Source organism: Oncorhynchus kisutch, linkage group LG1 (genome assembly GCF_002021735.2).
Source record: "Oncorhynchus kisutch isolate 150728-3 linkage group LG1, Okis_V2, whole genome shotgun sequence".
NCBI lineage: Eukaryota > Metazoa > Chordata > Actinopteri > Salmoniformes > Salmonidae > Oncorhynchus > Oncorhynchus kisutch.
Genome location: NC_034174.2, coordinates 59,281,155 through 59,298,139, shown reverse-complemented (window position 1 = coordinate 59,298,139; position 16,985 = coordinate 59,281,155). Strand labels below are relative to the sequence as shown.

The window sequence follows — 16,985 nt, the reverse complement described above, 5'->3', positions numbered from 1 at the left end:
CTCAGGCAGGTGTGATGTTCGGGTGTATCGATCCTGTGCAGGTGTTACACGTGGTCTGCCACTGCGAGGACGATCAGCTGTCCGACCTGTCTCCTTGTAGCTCTGTCTTAGGTGTCTCACAGTACAGACATAGCAATTTATTGCCCTGGCCACATCTGCAGTCCTCATGCTTCCTTGCAACATGACTGAGGCACATTCACGCAGATGAGCAGGGACCCTGGGCATCTTTCTTGTGGTAATTTTCAGAGTCAGTAGAAAGGTCTCTTTTGTGTCTTAAGTTTTCATAACTGTGACTTTAATTGCCTACCGTCTGTAAGCTGTTTCTTAACTGTTCCACAGGTGCATGTTCATTAATTGTTTGTGGTTCATTGAACAAGCATTGGAAACTGTGTTTAAACCCTTTACAAAGTTCTGTGAAGTTAATTCGTAAAAATTCAAATATCTTTGAAAGACAGGGTCCTGAAAAGGGGACGTTTCTTTTTTTGCTGGGTTTATATATTTTGGTTATTGCTCCCAGGTGGCGCAGCCGTCTAAGGCACTGCATCTCGATGCAAGAGGCTTTACCACAGTCCCTGGTTTGAATTCAGGCTGTATCACATCCGTCCGTGATTGGGAGTGCCATAGGGCGGTGAATAATTGGCCCAGTGTCTTCCGGGTTTGGCCACGGTAAGCCATCATCGTAAATCAGAATTGGTTCTTACCTGACTTGCCTAGTTAAATAAAGGTTCAATTTAAAAAAACTGGCTGCGGCAATCAATAAGTGAACAGTGCCTGGTGCTTAAAACCTATCTAACTTGTTATGCAAGTGTTGCACACCAACAGATGGAGATCCTACACCAGTCGAGCAATTCATTTCAACAATCTTCATTTTAATTTGACTTTACAAGCAACAAAAGGGCTTAATTGGAGTCTATTTCCTCAGAGCCTAGACCTAATATAAAATAAGTTAAGTCTCAGCCTACCACAGACAGTTAACAGCCTCATAGAAGTAGAATTTGTTTTTATTTGGCCAACTTATAATTGCAACTGGTCAAATGTAGCATCCTACATAAAAACAATTTAAAGAATCTGCTTGTTCGAACTAAAACAATGTAACTAATTAATGAAAGCGCACATTTGTAAATCCCAAACTCTAAACGTAATTGGAAAGGTAGATACAAATTGTGACATTGTGGTTACAATAATGTAGCCCATCATGCAAATGTTTCCTATTATCAGGACAATAGACTTTTTATAGCCCGGTTACTGTTGTGAAAATCCCTAAATTTGAAATGTATTCCATGCTTAAGTACTCTAAAGGGTTACATTTCTAACTCAAAACATTTCTTAAACGTCTTTATGCTTTCGTTAATCTATCTTTTTTTTCTGTGGCAATTTTTATCAAATTAGTCAAAAGCCACGGTTGATTTGTCTGTGACGATGACGCTATTGAATGTCTCACCAGCTTTGATCCATGCCTGGGCTTGCAGGACACAAAGTTCTTTGTTTGTCAGACAAATCATTGACTCACTCGTGTTGAAAAGGGCGAGGAATGAGATGGAGTTTAAATAAATCATTATGGTGTAAAATTATAAGCTGATGCTAGTGTGACAGTATAGACTTTACGTCCGTCCCCTCACGCCGAACCTGGGAGCGAACCAGGGAAGCTCTGCACACGTCAACAGTCACCCTCGAAGCATCGTTACCCATCGCTCCACAAAAGCCGGGGCCTTTGCAGAGCAAGGGGAACCACTACTTCAAGGTTTCAGAGCAAGTGACGTCACCGATTGACACGCCACTAGCGCGCACCACCGCTAACTAGCTAGCCAATTCACATCGGCTACACTAGTTCACCAGTTGTGCCTGGTGAGCAGTTGGTCAAGTTCTGTTGTCAGAAGAAGAATGGAAATGTCAGGGTGAACAGAAGACCTGACGAACCCGCCACGTATGTTAACTCTACCTGTCGGAGTTGTAGTTCCAGAGCTCACAGTTGTGCCTGGCATGGATTGTGACTCTAGGGCCGCCCGGACCGTTATGCTGTTCTGCTATTCCACGGATGTGTAACCTAAGAGAGAACACGAGTGGGCACAGAATACATAGCCTTCCCGCTGTGGACGTCTATTTCAGCACCGTTTCGCGCTGCTCTGAGACAAGCATGGAGAAACAAATGTTCAAATATAATATTCTTAAGATATGTGTTGACTGAATTTAAGCAAGTGATATCTGCTAAATAATCAAGTTAGGTTTCTCCAGAAATAAATAATTCTAAATGACAAACTGGCTTTATTTACAAATTAGTGAGTGTCTCATCCCATGTTCAAGAATTGCCCTTTTCTCGCTCACTCCAGGTTAACTGAAAACGAAATCTCCAATATCGTTACTTTTTAAACAAAGCGATTTATTATGAATTAATTTAGAATTATATAAAAGCCCCTTAGATGTTCTCCGATATTCTCACAGATCCTAACGGAGAATGCCCTTTAGATGTTAATAGTCCTCCAATCCTTTAAATGTAACTATTGTAATCATTGAGAAAAATATTTTTTAGATGTACTGTTAAATGGTGTAGGTCTTATTTAAAGAGCATATTGAAGTTAGAAGCAAAAGACTACAAATATTTTAGCATGTTTCGTGCTCTTCTGAGACAAGCATGGGGACTGGTCTTGATAAATCAATAAGATTTTTATTTTCACTTAATCTCTGTTTTGGGTATTGTTTAGACAAGAATTAGAAAATGAGGGTGCAGAAATGTTATGTTAGTGTAACCTTTTTTTATTTAGCTAGGCAAGTCTGTTAAGAACAAATTCTTATTTACAAGGGCAGCCTACTCCTCCGTCCTGTTGTACAGCGCCATATTTTCCATTCCCATCCTAACGGAAACCCTGATGGTTTCTTTTTTCTTTGACTAGAAACATAATGTTAAGCCAAATTTCTTCAAATCAATCCCATATACGACGTGATTACAAAAGGTTTTAAATTCTCTGGTAATGCCGATACGGAAGACTATCAAATGCTTCTCAAAGATGCCCTCTGGTGGTCAAACTAGCAATGACATGCATTCACAGAAAAAATTGCTGACAAATAAATAGCATGCTGCAGCAGCCCGCAAGTTGTGCCGCAGTATGACGCAACTTAAAGGAGGAACCACTGTACCTTTTTGTTTTAAAGGATACTATAGTTCCAAGATTTGGCCTAGTTCCAGTAATCCAAGATTTAGGTTTAACATGGCTACAGATTATTTTGACATTGTTGAATGGAAAAAGATAATGGATAACGGCTTATTATGCCCTGAAAATGAAGTTAAAGTAACACAGTTGAATTTATATTGTCGGTGAACTAGTAGGCACATGCAGGTATCTGTGTGCAATATCCACTTTATCTAACCAGTAACCACTTTCAGGTTTGAAAATGTTTAACAAACTCTGATTTGAGGATGGACATTCTCTATGAATTGAGGATCTTCCCTTTAACGATTCTACACATCTCTACCAGGTGAGCATGGGGTGGAGGGTGTGCCTCATAAGATGAGCCCTGAGGAAGAGGAGGTCCTGTTGTCGGAGGAAGATGAGGAAGAGGCCTTGTCGGCCAGGCCGGTCCAGATTGTTGTGGCTCACGAGGACGACCACGCCTTTGAGCTCGACGAGGCGGCGCTGGAGCGCATCCTGCTGCAGGAGCATGTGCGCGACCTCAACGTGGTGGTGGTGTCGGTGGCTGGTGCCTTCCGCAAGGGCAAGTCCTTCCTGCTGGACTTCATGCTGCGCTTCATGTACAACCAGGTGAGGTTATACACTGGCTTTCCTTGTACAGGCTAAAATTTACTTTTTGGTCCACCAGTCACTGTGGCAGGTAAATCTACCAGCCAGATTTTGTTTGACCAGCCAAAATATTTTTTTCTTTGAAATGACAACCCATTAAAATGGCTGTGCGTGCTTTGTAATGTTACTGAAACATATGTATTACTAGTAAGAAGTAATATATTTCATATGTTTGTGACCCTGCGTTTTTTTTAAACCAAAAATATCAGATGAGACAAATGTTTACAGGTTACCTTGGTAATGTGACTTTCTGCCTGGGAGACTGAGTCTGACTAGTAGCTCTTGTCTTCTCTTCCCTAGCAGTTGAAATTCAAACATTTGAAAAACAACCTACCTAACAATGTAAATAGCCAAGAAACACAAGGACAAAGTCTCACTTCAGTAGACTTTCGTTTAAAGTAAATTAGACCTTTTATGCCTGTGCCAGTGCTCGCACTGGAGCCCTGACCACCCGTTTGACATCTTACTGTCAATCTAGATGCGGGTGTTTATTTTAGGCCCTGTCTACAACAAGGTGACGCTAGATGAAAGCTTGTCATACTATACATGTAAAGCTACACTGTGGTGGAATATTCTAATCAAGTGTCATTTCTTCAAACAATCATCTATATTTAATATGGATTAATTATTGCAATAATAGCCGGCTGCGACCGGGGGGTCCGTGGGGCGACGCACAATTGGCCTAGCGTCGTCCGGGTTAGGGAGGGTTTGGCTGGTAGGGATATCCTTGTCTCATCGCGCACTAGCGACTCCTGTGGCGGGCTGGGCGCAGTGCACGCTAACCAGGTCGCCAGGTGCACTGTGTTTCCTCCGACACATTGGTGCGGCTGGCTTCCGGGTTGGATGCGGGCTGTGTTAAGAAGCAGTGTGGCTTGGTTGGGTTGTGTTTCGGAGGACGCAAGGCTTTCGACCTTCGTCTCTCCCATGCCCGTTCGGGAGTTGTAGCGACGAGACAAGACAGTAACTACTAACAATTGGATACCACGAAATTGGGGCTAAAAGGGGTAAAATAATGTTTAAAAAACAGACACTAACAGGATAGAAATTATTTCTTATTTAAGTATTAATTGCTAACTATTAATATCAAACAAATCAGGTAAATATGTAATTTCTCTCAACACACCGGCCTATATGTATAACCAGGACTGTTATACATGTGACCTAGAACCAGGAGAGGATACACACAGGCTTATGTAGTATATGTACATAGGCATACATCGTTACATGTAGAATAAGTTGTAGAATTAGTCTTTATTAAGGATTCCAGCTATTCCTCCTGGGGACCAGCAACATTAACCTCTTAGTATGGAAATCCCGTTAACAGCCCTACTTCATTTCTCAAAAGAGAAACATAGAACAATTTCTAGACTGTTGACATCTAGTGGAAGCCATAGGAACTGCAGTCTGGGCCCTAATAAATCGGGTCTCGCGTAGAAAAACATTGGAAAACAATGACCTCAATTTTTTTTCCCTGGCTGGATTGTGCTCTACAACCAGTTCTGTTATACTCATAGACATTATTCTAACAGTTTTAGAAACGTCATAGTGTTTTCTATCCAATACTACCAATTATATGCATATCCTAGCTTTTGGGCCTGAGTAGCAGGCAGTTTACCTTGGGTATGCTTTTCATCTGGACGTGAAAATACTGCCCCCTATCCGGGATCAAATTCGACAACATCTGGTGAAATCGGGAGTGCGCCAAATTAAAAATACAAAATCGAAATATTAAACATTCATAAAAATACAAGTGTCTTACATCGTTTAAAAGCTTAATTTCTTGTTAATCCCGCTGCTTTGTCAGATTTCAAATGGCTTTACGGCAAAAGCATACCATGTGATTATCTGCTAACAGCGCCCCTTGTACAAAAGCATTAAACATTTTCCAAACAAGCAGAGGTGTCAGAAATAGCGATAAAATAAATCACTTACCTTTGAAGATCTTCCTCTGTTTGCAATCCCAAGGGTCCCAGCTACACATCAAATGGTCGTTTTGTTCGATAAAGTCCTTCTTTATATCCCAAAAAAGTTGGGTTTAGTTGGCGCACTTGATTCAGTACAATGAATCCCAAAAGTTACCAATAAACTTTGTCCAAACAAGTCGAACAACGTTTCTGATCAATCCTCCGGTACCCTAATATGTAAATAAACAATACTATTTTCCGTCTTAAATTTTATGTTCATTACCGGAGATAAATAACGAAGTGCGCGCTCTCATCCACGCGCGACACAAAACTACAGTCAAAATGGGAGCCACCTAGACTAACAACAAATTCTAGCTCTTTTTTTTTTTTTAAACAGCCTGGAAATCTTTCTAAAGACTGACATCTAGTAGTAGCCCTAGGAACTGCAATCTGATTCTCCCAATAACAAGGATTTGAATGGGCAGACACCTAAAAAAAAAAAAAATCCGGATGGATTCTCCTTGGGTTTTCGCCTGCCATATCAGTTCTGTTATAATCACAGACTGCTTCTGGGCCTGAGTAACAGGCAGTTTACTTTGGGTATGTCAGTCATCCGAATTTCCGAATACTGCCCCCGGCCCTCAAGAAGTTAAGGAAAATACAATTTAAAACACTTTTCACAACACATAAAGTGGCCACATGCGTGTTTGTGTGCAGCCTATACTGACCACACACCTGCTCTGACCCATCAGGTATGGAAATACACAGGTTAGAATGCAAACACAGTGGCCCTCAACCTGCCAGTCTGGAACATACTAGAATATGAGGCAGGGTTCAACATTAACTCTCGCCTGTTTTTTTTGTTGATAGTAAACTCATGCTTTTGTAGATGCCAGTAGATTTCCAAGTAGAAATTCACTTGACCAGTAGACTTCTGGCCTACTTGCCCCGACTAGAGAGAACCCATTTTCAAACCCTTGTGAGAACGGGAGCACAGCTCATGTCACATGTCTGGTGACCTTTGTGAGTCTGAGTGCTTTATGACCTGTGGTGTTTCGCCGCATTGAAGAGCTATTTTCTGCAGATGCGCTGTGAAATGATCCAGTATTACTTATTGAAAATATTGCCTGGTGCTTTGGGCTACCTGGCGGTGCTTTGGAACATCTGCTAACATGAAGTGTCCTTTGAAATTCAGTACACTATTGGCCCTGCTAGAACATTTTTACATGGACTTCAAACCGCTCATTAGATGAAATCACACAACCAACCAGAGATACTTATCTTGAGTTTGGAAAACATTGTCCTTCATATTTTTCAATCAGTGAAACTAAGAGCTGTGAGGAATTAATTCACTCCATTCATTGGATGCTTAGGGAGTAAACTTATCAGGATTTCTGCCACAACTTGCTAAACCTGTTTGCTGTTCATAACTTGTTTAGGGGGGGGTGACCGTAATCCATTTGAGCTGTGCTTAAAGCTGATTTTTGGGCAGCACAATGCTTGGGACTGTGGCCCGCTTTTGCAAGAACATAAAGGCTGCTTTTGTGTGTGTGGCCCTCAAGGTTTGAGCGGGGATTACCATCAATATGCCACTCGGGTATGCTAACAAACAGGAGGGCCTGGGTTAGGGTTGTTCAATATGAGAGTAGGGTCCAGAGAAAAAATATCTAGCTTCTAGACACTTCAAGGATATCTGGAATACATCTGATGGGTCTAAGCAGGTACTGTAGTAGATGGTAGTATTTCTTGCCCTCTAATAGGCTTGGTAGGGCCTTGACCATATTGCTCGCTTATACCGTTCAGGTTTACATTAATTGTCTAGGGAAAATGGCTAGAGGTTGTTTCTGGGCAGGGCCTGTGAGGACCGTTTCAGCCAACGAGAGTCGTGGTACTGTAGCTACATGGCTCATATGATTGCCCATCTCCTGCTTTGATGTGTCCTCTTCAGACATCTTGCTCCTGGCTGGGTGGGCACGAGGAGCCACTAACGGGCTTCACCTGGCGGGGGGGCTGCGAGAGGGAGACCACGGGCATCCTGGCCTGGAGCGAGGTGTTTGTGGTGGACAAGCCAGACGGGAGCAAGGTAAATACAAAGTCGCTTTTCCCTTGGAAGGGCACACGTTTTCTCCCAACTAAGGTTTGAATTGTTAAGACTTTGCACTCCAAAATCAAAGTTTGTTTGATATTTTCAGACCGCTAAAACAATCAAGATGAGTCCATATCAAACACCACCTGTAAAATGTGGAAATGATATGCTGTTGTCTCGATTCATTTTGGATTGCGGCATATAGCTGGATTTCCAAAACAGATTTACGAACTTTGATTTTCGAGTGCAATGTCCCTTTAAAGACACGATTTAAGATTTCCAGTTGTCCATTGGTTATTTCAACTGATTTAATACCCCTTGATTTGGTAACGAATGCGACTTATTCATTGATTTATCCTTTCCCTGCAGGTTGCTGTTCTTCTAATCGACACACAGGGGGCTTTCGACAGCCAATCGACAATCAAAGATTGTGCGACGCTGTTTGCGTTGAGCACCATGACCAGCTCTGTACAGGTATGACGCTCCCCCCCACAGTATTGTGTACCCTTTATATTAAGGTGTTCACTGCTCAAAGAAGTAGGGGAGATCTACAATGTGTGTATGTTTAATTTGCCAGTATTGAACAAACACAATAGTAGGGAACTGGGTGATTCTAGGCTGTTTGGATGAGGAATGCCACTCTACCTATCCCCCTTTTCGCCAGTAAGTATCTGGATTGAAAAATTGGCTTTTTTCCCGAGACTTGGTGCATGTTATTGCATGCTAAATAAACAGTTGAAGTTATACTGTCATGTGCTAGTTCTAGACTGTGATTGAATACCAGACTTTGCCCTCTCCCTGTACCAACTTTTCAATTCAGGCAAAACAGTGATTGAAAATGTGATCTATGTAGACTTCAGGTTGATGTTTTGTCACCCGTTAGGTTTACAACTTGTCTCAGAATGTGCAGGAAGACGACCTTCAACATCTCCAGGTTTGTGTGTGTCCATGTTTAAGTCCCCCTTCCAGAACAATCCAATCTTCAACACTGCCTTGGACGTTGAACTCCACAAACAACTTGAAAAGGATCTTTACTTTGAGGTTATCACAGCCCTCCGGGGGGGGGGAAATGTCTACATGATGTTCCTTTGATGATCAACCATGCAGTTGGAACTATTGTACTTAAGTGGGTCACAATTAGAGCGCTTGTATGGAAGTATATAGCTGCTTTCTCCCTTGTTCACTTAGCATTTCAAACGTCCATATCTTTAACGTCACATTTTGACTTGAAATGTGACTGTACCCCTTTTGACTCGAGCACCCCTAGAAGCAAAAGTTATTTATATGTGTATATGTAGCCTCTTTAAAACCTACTCAACAGACGACTCTGAAATTAAGCTTGTTACTAACATTACTATCCTATTAGACGGCAACAGTCCGCTGCAAGACGGCTCCTTGTTATTAATAGATCGACTGACTGTTGTCCTTTTTGACAAGAACGTGGAGTATTACTCTGCTTTATGCTTGACTTTTTGTTTTTCCCCTACCTAGCTCTTCACTGAATATGGGAGGCTGGCCTTAGAAGAAATCTACGAGAAACCATTTCAGGTATAATCGCATTTCTCTGCTGCCTTTCCTGAATGAATGGCATGTAATGCCTTTCTTATTGGATAATAATGACGAGATTTTTAAGTAATTGAGATGGAGCTAATGGGCATCTCTAGAGTCTTATTCAATATGGCTGCCATTACTTGACATTTTGTGAAAAATCAATAGTCATGTAGTATCTTGTTTAATATTTATTCCTTGACTTCCACAACAGACTTTAATGTTTCTTATAAGAGACTGGAGCTACCCTTACGAGCATTCTTACGGCTTAGAGGGAGGGAAGAGTTTCCTGGAGAAGAGATTACAAGTATGTATTTTTTTTCACTTGCTCCATTCTAAGAAAATAAGAGCTTTAACATCTGACATTTCAGGAACTAAAGCACTTACACACACATTCTAATTTTGCATCTGCTGTTCAAACAGCCTGGTGTCCTATGCTTGTGCGGTCTTGCCAACTCCTATGGTCATTGGCACGACAACGACCAGTAGTAGGCTATACAGCACATGGAGAGGTGATTCTAGCTACAAGGCTGCACACTTGGGTTCTGAAAGAATAGATGCCAACACTCTGACAGCTATGCTGCCTTCGTCAGGGTTTTTAGCGCAGACAGATCTGAGACCAGGCCAATTCGAACTATATTTGTCCAACCATTTACTTGAATAAGCAAGGGTCTCTCCACTGTGTGCAGGTGAAACAGAACCAGCACGAGGAGCTGCAGAATGTCAGGAAGCACATCCATTCCTGCTTCTCGAACATTGGCTGCTTCCTCCTGCCCCACCCCGGCCTCAAGGTGGCCACCAACCCCAACTTTGATGGCAGACTCACAGGTACGCTGTCGGAAAAGGTTGCTCAATTACCCTTGTGGAAAGATTGCACACCTGTCTCTGAGAGCATGAACGGCGCCATTCAGGGCTGTCTCTATTATTAAGGAGTCAATTTCCTCTTCTACTTCGGAGTGTGTTGACAGTTGATGGCGCTGCCCATGTTAAAACAGGCTTTAGTCAATGTACCCCCTAGTCAACTCTGTCAATTCCAAATAAACCAGCCCCTACCCCAAGGCACTCCTGTCAATCTGAAGTGATTGGATGGGTCTAATCACTATGATCAAATGTCTACCTAGCCAATCAGAAGGTACGGTGAAGCGATTACCATAATGCTATGTCAATCATCTCAGATATCCAGGTGTGCCTAGGGAAGATGGTTCACTGCAGACTTGTATTTTTGGATCTTAGAGGAAAAGTGCTACATAAATGCCATCTATTACAATACGAAGGTCACCTTTCAAAGTTCTAAAACAACACGTTTGCCTTTATATAGTTGCATTTAAGGTCTGGTGGTGTTTTTTAAAAGGAAAATGTCCAGACCTTTTAATAAGAAATGCATTTCCCCACTTGTCTCCCCCTCTAGATATTGATGACGATTTCAAGACTGAGCTAGTCAACCTAGTGCCCATCTTGTTGTCCCCGGAGAACTTGGTGGAGAAAGAAATCGGAGGATCCAAAGTGACTTGCCGAGACCTTGTACAGTATTTTAAAGTAAGTTGATTGTTTCAAGCATTCCTTCTGAGCTTATTCCTTGCCATCATTAGCCGGCTAGTTACTCAACCCTGCACCTTAGAGGATGCTGCCCTATGGACATAGATGTGGAATCACTGGTCACTTTAATAATGCTTACAAAATGAGTAAAACCGTATGTATGTAGATACTGTATTCTAGTCGATGCCACTCCGACATTGCTCGTTCTAATAGTTATATATTTCTTAATTCCATTCTTTTACTTTGCGATTCGTGTGTATTGTTGGATACTACTGCACTGTTGGAGCTAGGAACTCAAGCATTTCACTACAACCTCAATAACATCTGCTAAATATGTGTGTTACCAATAACATTTTATTTACTCTATACCTCAACTTTTATATACCCTTTTTTCCTCCTATACCTTTCCTCAATTAATTTTCCTCTTCTGAAACAAATGTTGCTTGTTTATTTTTTTCGGCACAGGCATACATGAAAATATACCAAGGGGAGGAGCTGCCTCATCCCAAGTCAATGTTACAGGTAGTTCACTCTCCAGATAGTCAATGATAAATTCCCCTAACAAATAACTGGATTGTGTTCAGTAGGCACAAAATGGAATAGAATAGTTTGAGACCGGGGGTAAAACTGGGAGGCACTACCTGAATTTATCCAATTAGAAAGCTTGTTTTCTGTTGCAAAATGTTCTTGTAAATATAGCCCTGAAACATTCTCATGTTTTCACTTGTAGTTGACAAAATGTATTGTGCCATGAACATTCATTGCATCCCGATGCTTTTTGATACCATTTTAAGTTACTTAGTCAATGAGAGATTAGCAAACTATATGCTTTTACTCATGGGTGTGGGGAGTTGTGCCCATTTCTGTCCTATGAAGTCATTTCTGACCAATATTTGTCTATTTAGAGGGCCCGTTTGGCTCAAGAATACCTCCAGAGGCAACACGTATTCCATATAGGCTCTTTAAAACTTTGAGTCGAATTTCATGTGAATGTAGGAGAACGTTGATGCACCAAAGGAACCTAATCTCAGGACGGCTGCGTTTTCCCCTCTGCTTTCTCCCGCTGTCACCTAGGCAACGGCTGAAGCCAACAACCTCGCAGCTGTTGCAGGAGCAAAAGACATTTACAACAAAGGCATGGAGCAGGTAATTGAACAATTACTTTCTGTTTTGAGCATCCAATTTAGCATATGACTGACTAATAAAAGCAGTCGAAGCGTTTTCATCTGTGCGGATGAGTTGTGGCGTGTGTTCCTAGCTACATTTTACTCAAGATTGATTTAGTCAAAGCTTTTTTGTTTCGTTTTTTTTTGTTGTCCATTTAACCATCAATCTTCATTAGACGGCTCTAAATAAACTCGGAAATAGCTCTGTTTTTGCTCTCAGCAAAGTTTTGTCCTCCTAGCTCCTACATCTAGCTATGCGCTGGCTCCTTGTAGATCTGAAAGGATTTGGTTGATTTAGTCCCGTGTATAGCACTCCTGTGTAGTCTGGTGTGCTGATGTTCACATTTACGTTGTTTCTTCTGTATTGATCTATACTAACCAAAAATAGAAATGCAACAATTTTTATGATTTTACTGAGTTACAGTTCACAAGGTAATCAGTCAAATGAAAAACTCATTAGATCCTAATCTATAGATTTTACATGACTGGGCAGGGGCGCAGCCATGGGTGGAACTGCGAGGGCATAGGCCCACCCACTGGGGAGCTAGGCCCAGCCAATCAGAATGAGCTTTTCCCCATTAAAATACTTTATTACAGACAGAAATACTCCTCAGTTTCATCAGCTGTTCGGGTGGCTGGTCTGACTCTCCCACAGGTGAAGAAGCTGGATGTGGAAGTCCTGGGTTGGCGTGGTTACACGTGGTCTGCGGTTGTGAGGACGGTTGAACGTACTGCCAAATTCTCTAAAACAATGTTGGAGGCTGTTTATGGTAGAGAAATAACCATGAAATTCACTGGCAACAGCTCTGGTGGACATTCCTGCACTCAGCATGCCAAATGCACGCTCCCTCAACTTGAGATGTATGTGGTGCTGTTGTGACAAACTGCACATTTTAGTGGCCTTTTATTGTCCCTAGCACAAGGTGCAACTGTGTAATGATTATTGCTGTTTAATCCTCTTCTTGATATGCCACGCCTGTCAGGTAGATGGATTATTTTGGCAAAGGAGAAATACTAACAGGGATGTAAACTAATTTGTGCATGAAATTAAGCGAAATAAGCTTTGTATGGAACATTTCTGAGATCTTCTATTTCAGCTCCATGAAACATGGGACCAACACAACATGTTGCTTTTAATATTTTATTTCAGTGTACACTACCGGTCCAAGTTTTTAGAACGATACTCATTCAACCTTTTTTAAAAAAACAACGATTTTCTACATTGTAGAATAATAGTGAAGACATCAAAACTATGAAATAACGTAGTAACCAAAGTGTTAAACAAATCCAAATATATTTGAGATTCTTCAAATAGCCACCCTTTGCCTTGATGACAGCTTTGCACACTCTTGGCATTCTCTCAACCAGCTTCATGAGGTAGTCCCCTGGTATGCCTTTCAATTAACTTCTTGATGCACACATCCCGTTACCGGGATCATTTTCGTCAACATCCAAATCCAAATTAAATCTTCATGAAATCACAAGTGCAATATAGCAAAACACAGCTTAGCTTGTTGTTAATCCATCCACCTGGCGTGTCAGATTTCAAAAAAGCTTTTCGGCGAAAGCATACCAACCGTTTATGTAAGGACATCTCTCTCAGCAGACAAAACATTAGAAACAGCTAGCAGCCGAGTAGATTGGTCACGGAAGTCAGAAAAGCAATAAAATGAATCGCTTACCTTTGATCTTCAGATGTTTGCACTCACGAGACTCCCAGTTACACAATAAATGTTCCTTTTGTTCCATAAAGATTATTTTTATATCCAAAATACCTCCATTTGGTCACGACCGGGCAGATGAAAATTCCAAATCGTATCCGTAAAGTTCGTAGAAACATGTCAAACGTTTTTATAATCAATCCTCAGGTTATTTTTACAATATATAATCGATAATATTTAAACCGGAACTGTAGCTTCTTCAATAGGAGAGAGAGTGAGAAAATGTCTGCTCCAAGCTGTTGCGCATGCAAAACGCTGCTGGCACCCAGCCATACAATGACGCGATATGATCTTTCTCTCTCATTTTTCAAAATAAAAGCCTGAAACTATGTCTAAAGACTGTTCACACCATGGGGAAGCCATGGGAAAGGGAATCTGGTTGATATCCCTTTAAATGGCGCGAAGGCAGGCAATGGAACAGAGCTTTCTGGAAAAACAGCGTGTTCGCCTGCAATATCAGTTCTCTTATACTCACAGACAATATTTTGACAGTTTTGGAAACTTTAGTGTTTTCTATCCTAATCTGACAATTATATGCGTATTCTGGGCCTGAGAAATAGGCCGTTTCATTTGGGTATGTTTTTCATCAAAATACTGCCCCCTACACTCAACAGGTTAATTCATTTGAAATTTCTTTCCTTAATGAGTTTGAGTCAGTCAGTTGTGATGTAGGAGTGGTATACAGAAGATGGCCCCATTTGGTGAACAGCCAAAATAAGCGAAGAGAAATGACAGTCCATTACTTTAAGACATGCATGTCAATCAATACAGAAAATGTCAAGAACTTTTAAAGTTTCTTCAAGTGCAGTCGCAACAACCATCAAGCGCTATGATGAAACTGGCTCTCATGAGGACCGCCACAGGAAAGGAAGACCCAGAGTTACCTCTGCTGCAGAGAATAAGTTCATTAGTTACCAGCCTCAGAAATTGCACCCCAAATAAATCCTTCAGAGTTCAATTAACAGACCAATCTCAGCATCAACTGTTCAGAGGAGACTGTGTGAATCAGGCCTTCATGGTCGAATTGCTGCATATAAACCACTACTAAAGGACACCAATAAGAACTTGCTTGGGCCAAGAAACACGAGCAATGGATATTAGACTTGTGGAAATTTGTACTTTGGTCTGGAGTCCAAATTGGAGATTTTTGGTTCCATCCGCCGTGTCTTTGAGACGCGGTGTGGGTGAACGGATGATTTCTGCATATGTTTTTCCCACTTTAAAGCATGGAGGTTGTGTGGGGTTGCTTTGCTGGTGACACTGTCTGATTTAATTTAGAATTCAAGGCACACCTAACCAGCATGGCTACTGCAGCGATACGCCATCCCATCTGGTTTGCGCTTCGTGGGGCTATCATTTGTTTTTCAACAGGACAATGACCCAACACACACCTCCAGGCTGTGTAATGGCTATTTTACCAAGGAGAGTGATGTAGTGCTGCATCACATGACCTGGCCTCCACAATCCCCAGACCTCAACCAAATTGAGATGGTTTGGGATAAGTTGGACTGCAGAATAAAGGAAAAGCAGCCAACAAGTGCTCAGCACATGTGGGAACTCCTTCAAGACTGTTGGTAAAGTATTCCAGGTGAAGCTGTTTGAAAGAATGCCAAGAGTGTGCAAAGCTCTCAAGGCAAAGTGTGGCTACTTTGAAGAATATAAAATATATTTTGATTTGTTTATTTTTTGGTTACTACATTATTTCATAGTTTTGATATCTTCTCTATTATTATTCTACAATGTAGAAAATAATACAAAATAAACAAACCCTTGAATGAGTGAGTAGGTGTTCTAAAACTTTTGACCGGTATTGTATTTATCCCACATCTGAGTGGCAAAGAGACGTGTCTAGACTTAGAGGCTAGGGGTTGACCTGCGATTGGAATTGCGTGTATGATTTAATTGCCATTAAATTGTCTTGCATCTGTCAGATGCCCAGCCCATATGGGCTTATAAAACACTGAATATTCAAATAAGTAAATGAGTTGCAGTATGTTTGTCCCTCATGGCGAACTCTCCTTTCTCCCAGGTGTGCGGAGGCGACAAGCCCTACATGGCCCCCGATCAACTGGAGTGCGGCCACGCAAACCTGCTGCAGGTGGCGGTCAAACACTTCCGCTCGGTCAAGAAAATGGGCGGCGAGGACTTCTGCCGGTGCTACCAGGAGCAGCTGGAAGCAGAGCTGGACGAGGCCTTCACTAACTTCATCAAACACAACGATGGCAAGAACATCTTCTACGCTGCGCGCACGCCCGCCACGCTCTTCGCCGTCATGTTCGCCATGTACGTGGCGTCGCTGGTCACGGGCTTCCTGGGTATCAACACAGTGGCCACGGTGTGTAATCTCATTATGGGCGTGGCACTGGCTGCGCTCTGCCTTTGGGCCTATGTGAAGTATTCCGGCGAGTTCCGTGAGGTGGGCAGTGTCATCGACCAGGTGGCCGAGACCCTGTGGGAGCAGGTGGGTGACCCGGGAGTGGAGGGTGGGGGGGCAAGAAATGACTGCCGCACGTCTCTTGATCAGTCAGAATATTATGCATGTTCTGTTTCTCTTGCTCGGGCTCTTTCACTCCTATTTGACCACCTCTTATCTCCCTTTTTAATGTATGCCTCTTTCTCTTTTCTTTTCCTCCCTTTCGCTCTTTCTTTCTACCCCCTCACTCTTCCCTTTCCCTGTCTCACACCATGTCCCTCTCCTGCTTACTCTTTTACAGAGAGCGTTTCCTCCCAAGCTCTTTGTCCTGTTCTTTTCCTAACCTGTTTGGATGTGACTGAATGTGATTCTCTTTCCTCCCCCTCAAACCAGAATCTTCCCAAATCAAGTTTATTTTCCTCATCAGCCTCTCTCTTCCCTTTCCCCGTTCCCTATCTGCCTTTGTCTCTCTGGTTGCACCCTGATTCTTTACCCTTTCTCCAGATGTGTGCGCCCGCCATGGATTTAAAATAAATGTATTGGTGTAAGCTTGAGGCTTGAGGGAGTTTCAACCATTGTTAAATCCATGAGAGGGAGGGTGCAAGTGCACACTTTGGAAGGAGGGAAAGATAATTGGGACACCTCCCTCACTACTTTCCCCACTAATTAGTCTTCCCTCTTTTTATCTTTTTTTTAAAAACGTTGTGCTTGCCACAGAGGACGCCACGAAAGGTAAGAGGTGGACAGAGGGGAAAAGGGCTCCTTTTCTGAGGCAGAAATAACTTCAAACGTCACTACTAATGTCATTAACACGTTC

General features: G+C 42.1%; 1 protein-coding gene across 2 annotated transcripts in view; it reads left to right on the top strand.

Moving 5' to 3' along the window:
- LOC109890403 (atlastin-2) overlaps positions 1–16,985 on the top strand; it is a 30,332-nt gene that overhangs the window by 11,569 nt on the left and 1,778 nt on the right. Inside the window, exons 2-13 of one of the 2 annotated variants that reach the window (XM_031828212.1) lie at positions 3,472–3,755; positions 7,647–7,781; positions 8,154–8,258; positions 8,668–8,718; positions 9,276–9,332; positions 9,547–9,639; positions 10,022–10,160; positions 10,741–10,868; positions 11,334–11,390; positions 11,943–12,014; positions 15,785–16,216; positions 16,886–16,900. In XM_031828212.1, coding sequence (XP_031684072.1) covers positions 3,472–3,755; positions 7,647–7,781; positions 8,154–8,258; positions 8,668–8,718; positions 9,276–9,332; positions 9,547–9,639; positions 10,022–10,160; positions 10,741–10,868; positions 11,334–11,390; positions 11,943–12,014; positions 15,785–16,216; positions 16,886–16,900 — 1,568 coding nt within the window. The remainder of the gene's footprint in view (positions 1–3,471; positions 3,756–7,646; positions 7,782–8,153; positions 8,259–8,667; positions 8,719–9,275; positions 9,333–9,546; positions 9,640–10,021; positions 10,161–10,740; positions 10,869–11,333; positions 11,391–11,942; positions 12,015–15,784; positions 16,217–16,885; positions 16,901–16,985) is intronic. The other variant, XM_020482356.2, reaches the window with a different exon arrangement.